At 50.4% G+C, this 5,975-nt stretch overlaps 1 protein-coding gene across 1 annotated transcript in view; it reads left to right on the forward strand.

Annotated features, from left to right (window-relative positions):
* Positions 1 to 4,241, forward strand: part of Vax2 (ventral anterior homeobox 2) — a 28,146-nt gene extending 23,905 nt beyond the window's left edge. The window contains exon 3 of the mRNA XM_021165758.2: positions 3,473 to 4,241. Coding sequence (XP_021021417.1) covers positions 3,473 to 3,916 — 444 coding nt within the window. The 3' untranslated portion in view covers positions 3,917 to 4,241. The remainder of the gene's footprint in view (positions 1 to 3,472) is intronic.
* The last annotated feature ends 1,734 nt before the right edge of the window (positions 4,242 to 5,975 follow it).

Below are 5,975 nucleotides of genomic sequence, written 5' to 3' on the forward strand. Positions count from 1 at the left end.
TGTGAGCCACCATGTGGTTGCTGGGATTTGAACTCTGGACCTTCGGAAGAGCAGTCGGGTGCTCTTACCCACTGAGCCATCTCACCAGCCCCCCAAGACAACTCTTATGAAAGAAAGCATTTAATTGGGGCTGGCTTACAGTTTCAGAGGCTTAGTCCATTTTCACCATGGAAGGGAACGTGGCAGGATACACAACACAGGAGCAGTAGCTGAGAGCTACCTCCTGGTCCACATGCTGAGAAAAAGACTACCCCTGTCTTTAGCTTTTGAAACTTCAAAGCCTACTCCTAGAGATACACTTCCTCCCACAAGGCCACACTTACTCCAACAACTCCACCTAATCTTTCTAATCCTTTCAAATAGTGCCACTTCCTGGTGGCTAAGCACTCAAATATATTATTAGCCTTTGGGGGTTGTTCTTTTCAAACCATCACAAGACATATTGTCAGGTAAGAGGTGCCTCTGATCTCAGCACTTGGGAGGAAGAGGCAGGCAGATCTCTGAGTTTGAGGCCTGGGCTACAGAGTGAGTTCCAGGACAGCTATGGCAATACAGAGAAACCCTGTCTCAAAAAACAAAAAACAAAAACAAACAAAAGAAAAAGGTGCCTCTGGATGGTGATCACTTGGCTTTCAAGAAGCAAAGATTCCAGGGAGTACCAAGCACAATGGCAGGAGCCTGCAGTCCCAGGTTCTTAGGAGGCTGAGGTAGGAGGATCATGACCCAAGAGTTTAAGACTAGCCTGAGCAACCCAGGATGATCCCAGATAAAAATAACAAAGGATTCTGGGAAGAAATGAACCATGACAGACTAAGCTGGGGACTTCTCTCTTCCTTTTAGCCCTTTCTCACCCTTTGTCACCATCCCTTCATCTCGAGGGGACTGAGTTCCTCTTGTGTAAAGAAAAGGCCAGACCCTCCTCCCCATCCAAAGAAGGGCTGGTGTTTTAACAGTAGTATGCTGGCTGGGGATGTGACTCAGTTGGTAGCGTGCTTGCCTAGCATGCGTGGAGCTCTGGGCTGGATTCCCAGCACTGTAAGGTGGTGGGATACACCTGTAATCCCAGAATTCTTGAGGTGGAAGTGGGAGGGTCAAAAGTTCAAAGTTATTCTTGGCTACATAGTGAGTTGGAGGCCAGTCTGGACTTACACGAAAGTATGCCTCATACCACCTAAATAAACATGCCCAGAGGGAGAAATGAGAAAAGATGAGGTTTGAGTAAAGGAAAGGTGAGAGGCTGAGTCAGTGGTCCTCCTCCCGCCTGGCCAATGGGTGGGCTGAGTACAAGCTGCCAAGCCCCAGTGCTCACTGGGATACCAAGTTGCTTTAAAAAGTGTTCCACAGGGCTGGAGAGATGGCTCAGTGGTTAAGAGCATTGACTGTTCTTCCAGAGGTCCTGGATTCAATTCCCAGCAACCACATGGTGGCTCACAACCATCTGTAATGAGATCCGATGCCCTCTTCTTGTGTGTCTGAAGACAGCTACAGTGTACTCATATGTATAAATAAATGAATCTTTAAAAAAAAAAAAAGTGCTACTCTGGCTCTTCAGCAGTTGTCTTCAGTATCAGTGCATTGTCCCTGCTCTAGAAGTCCAGAGCAGCAGACTAGAGGGACCACTCTAGGATAGGAATGAAACAAAAGCCACCTTCCACACCCCAGAGTCAGTTAGAGCCCATAGCCTTTAAAAGATTAACGTCTAGCATCAACCCCACATTCAGGAGATTGGGGAGAAAGAAGAGTTCAAAACCATCCTGCGCATTACAGGGAGACCTTGTCTGATATCTAAATTGTTATTTAATATCACTTTTATTTTTAAGTGAACAATCCTTAGAACTGAGCACTAACCTCAGGCCCAAAGAGAAGTCAGGGGTGGGGTCTCCCAGCCCTGGAAACCACACCCTCTTCTGCTGTGGGCCTTAGTGGGCCTTGGTGACCCAGTACAGTATCAGAACATGAAGCCACCAAGCATTCCTTGAGATCCAGCTGTCCAAGATGGCAGCCCTCAGAGACCCTATACAAGGCACTAAGGAGCCCAGTGGGGGCAGGTAATGCCCAGGAAACACCCCACAGGAGAGGGCTCTGGCTCTCCAGGAGTCAGCTAGCAATGACTTCCTGGAAGAGAGACAGAGAAGAGCCAGAAAGAATCAGTACAACAGGCAGAAGAAACCAAAGGCTTCTTGGAGGAGAAGAGATGGTTCAGGGCACTTAGAGCCTCATGAGGCAGCCTCCATCTGGAAGCCCTGGAACTGATAGTGGAACACAGAGAGGCACCGGTGTTGGGAGTGCTCTACCAGCAGCACATTGGAGTTTTCTGGAAATTCTGATGCCTCCATCCTGACCCAACTCCGACAGAAAGTTGCAAAATGAGAACTGGGCACTAGGGTTTACTGTTTACAATGTACACAGGAAATTTGTGTGCAGCCAGGCTTAAGAATCCACACATGATGACAAATGAAAACCCAGGTCCCAGTCCCAGCCCCAGCCCAACCTACCCTCAGCCTTTTCTCACCTCTAGGGTACAACTGCTGGGAGTCAACCCATGCCTTCCTCTCCTTCTGCACATAGGCCAGTAAAGGGAGTAGTGGGGCACACTGCTCCCAACTTTTGTCATTCTGCATTGGCCACACCCCTTGTCATTGTCATATCCTCCTCTGCCCACAGTGGCTTTGTTCCTTTCCTAGCATAGGAGTCATGACTTTGGAGCCCTTCTCTCTGGTCTGGACCCCTGAGGTCCTATGAAAGCCAGAGAGGATGAGAAAGGCTCCTGACCCTTCTCTTCAGGGCTCTGGGTCATTGCTCCTGCTCTTCCACTGCCAAGTGCTGTCCCTGGACTGTCCCTGCTCTTGTATGAGTAGTACATGTGACACAGGGTACAGAGCTCAGTTGACAGTTAGTCCAGCATGCACAGAGCCCTGGGTTATGTCCCCAACAAGGTGTACAACCTCATGTGATGGTATAGGCTTATAAGGCAGCACTGTAACCCCCAGCAGGGGGTTCCGAAGTTCAAGATCAGCCTCAACTGCATAGCAAAGTCGAGGCCAGTCTGGGATACCTGTCTAAATTAACATAAATAAATAGCCATTAGTTGCTTGCCTTGGATCACAGTTTAGAGGTCCTGGCCAAGGGCAGTTGGTAAATACCTACACATAAGTGATGTCTAAGACCAGACGCCTGGCTGAGAGCAAAGGACCTGTAAACTCTACCTGCTGTAAGCCAATCGGCTCCTGTGGGCCAGAGTCAGCGTCAGAGCGGCAGTGAAGGAAGGGGAGCTTATACCTTGAGACTTGACGCATCTCCTCAGTACAGGCTGGTGTGAGAGGACACTAACAATCTGCTCTTCTCTTTCCTGCTCTCCCTACTCATGCCCCTTAACCCTACCCCACCTCTGAACTTCTCCTTTTCTCTTGGCTCCGCCTCTTGCCCCGCCCCTTTCCCGTTTTGGCTCCCCCTGTGTGCCCTCTGCCCCAAGGTGAAGGTCTGGTTCCAGAACCGCCGAACCAAGCAGAAGAAGGACCAGAGCAGAGACCTGGAGAAGCGGGCATCCTCCTCTGCTTCCGAGGCCTTTGCTACCTCCAACGTCCTGCGGCTTCTGGAACAGGGTCGGCTGCTTTCCGTGCCCAGGGCCCCCAGCCTCCTAGCACTGACCCCTGGCCTGCCAGGCCTTCCTGCCAGCCACAGGGGCACCTCCTTGGGTGACCCCAGAAACTCCTCCCCACGCCTCAATCCAATGCCCTCGGCCTCGGCGTCGTCCCCTCTGCCACCCCCTCTGCCAGCCATCTGTTTTTCCTCAGCTCCACTCCTGGACTTGCCTGCCGGCTACAAACTGGGGTCCTCGGCTTTTGAGCCCTACAGCAGACTAGAACAACAGAAAGTAGGCAGCCCTGGCCAAAGTGACAAGAAAGCTGACATTTAAGAGTCCCATCCCCGTGTGACACTGAGTCCCCAGCAGAGCACTACCCCAGCCTCCTGGCCCCCCCGTGGACTATACTGAGCAGGCCTGGAAGAGGAAGGGTGGGCACAGCATGCGCATGTGCCTCTCCACCTGCCCTCAGCTCAGAGACTGAACCAAATGACTTTGGTCCTAATGTACTTTCTGATGTGTGAGTGCTATGTGCGCGTGCGCGCGCGTGCGTGCATGCGTGTGTGTGTGTGTGTGTGTGTGTGTGTGTGTGTGTGTGTGCGCGCGCGTATGTGTCACTGAAATAAAGAAGGGAACTGGTCCCAGCATCACCAACTCACTCCCTTCTGTCCCTGTCTTCAATGTGCCGCAGAATGGGAACCTCAAAAGGGAGGGGGTAGGCACTGGGGCTGGCGTCCACAGTCACCGTCCGCCATTAATGGCTTCGGTCAGGCGCCACAACTGCATCACCCATGCTTTCCCTGGTTAAGATGCTCCCATGTAAGCTTTCCTTTCAAATGTCAGAATACTTGTTGGGGTGGACAGTAAGTCCTTCAAGGGGTGAATGACACAAGGTGAAAGATCTGAGGGGGCGTCAGAGGAAAGCCAGAGCAAGAGTGGCCTGGAGAGGGGGTCTGTGCAGCAGGAAGCACTTGGGAAAAGATCATTTTCTCAAATCACTTTCATGTAATAATTACAGATTCTCAGGAAGTTGTCTGCCCATTGTACCACTGACTTCTCTAGTGACCACGCACGTCGCAGAAGCGAGGGGAGGAAGGAAAGGTTTATTTTGGCTCATTTATTTTATTGAAGGTGTGGTCCATCTTGGCAGGAAGGCCTAGCCACAGATGTGTGGCATCTAGCCAGGCTGCACCCTCAGTCAGGAAGCTGGGGTGAATGTTGGCGCTTAGATCTCTTTCTCATCTCTCTTCAGTCTGGGACCCCAGTCTGGGGATCGCTGTCACCTACATTCAGGGTGGGTCCTCCCTCCTCAGTTGAAACCCTGGAAATGCCCTGACAGAGATGCCCAGAGGTATGTACAGTGGGATGATTCTAACTCCATCAAAGTGGCAGTCGATTACCCATCATCCCCCTCATTGCTAACTGGGCACATAAAGATGTCACTCTTAAACAACAGTATTCCACCTTGGTCTCATAAGTCTTACGTAAGTGTAAATGTGTTTAGTCAATCTTTAAGAGTTCCTAAAGTCTACACAATTCCACAGTTGCTCAAAGTGGGGCGATTCAGACAAAACAGAAAGGCCCTATTTTTAAAAATTACATTTTTTTTTTTTTTTGAGACTGGGTTTACCTGGCTCTCCTGGAACTCACTCTGTAGACCAGGCTGGCCTCAAACTCAGAGATCCACCGGCCTCTGCCTCTAGAGTGCTGGGATTAAAGGTGTGAGCCGCCATTACACACTTTCAGTACATGGTGGCACAGAGTAAGTGTTCCCATTCCAAAAGGGATAAATGGGACTGGCTTGTTGTTCCACTGCCGTGAACAGACACCATGGCACTCAGGCAACTCTTATAAGCACAACATTTAATTGGGCCTGGCTTACAGTTTCAGAGGTTCAGTCCATTATCATCACGGCTTGAAGTATGGCAGTGTGCAGGCAGACATGGTACTGGAGAAGGAGTTCTATATCCTGATCTGTAGGCAGCAGAAGGGGATTGATTGCCTTCCACAGGCAGCCAGGAGGAGGCTCTGATTCCACAATGGGCAGAGCTCAAGTATAGGAGACCTCAAAGCCCATCTACACAGTGACACACTTCCTCCAACAAAGCCACACCTACTTCAATAAAGCCACACCTCCTAATAGTGCCACTCCTCATGGGCCAACCATTGAAACACATGAATCTGTGGGGGCCAAACTATTCAAACCACCACATAACAAGAAAAGACTGGGCCAAAGTAAGACCAGAGCCCAGCAGGGTAAATACAAATCCTGTAGCTCTGGAACCTGGGACCAAGAATCCAGACACAGATATGAAGGTGCCAATGGACTTGAGTAACTCTGTCCCTTAGTTCTGCCACTCACAACACATGTAAGCTCACTGTGCCTGCAGCT

Source organism: Mus caroli, chromosome 6 (assembly GCF_900094665.2).
Source record: "Mus caroli chromosome 6, CAROLI_EIJ_v1.1, whole genome shotgun sequence".
NCBI lineage: Eukaryota > Metazoa > Chordata > Mammalia > Rodentia > Muridae > Mus > Mus caroli.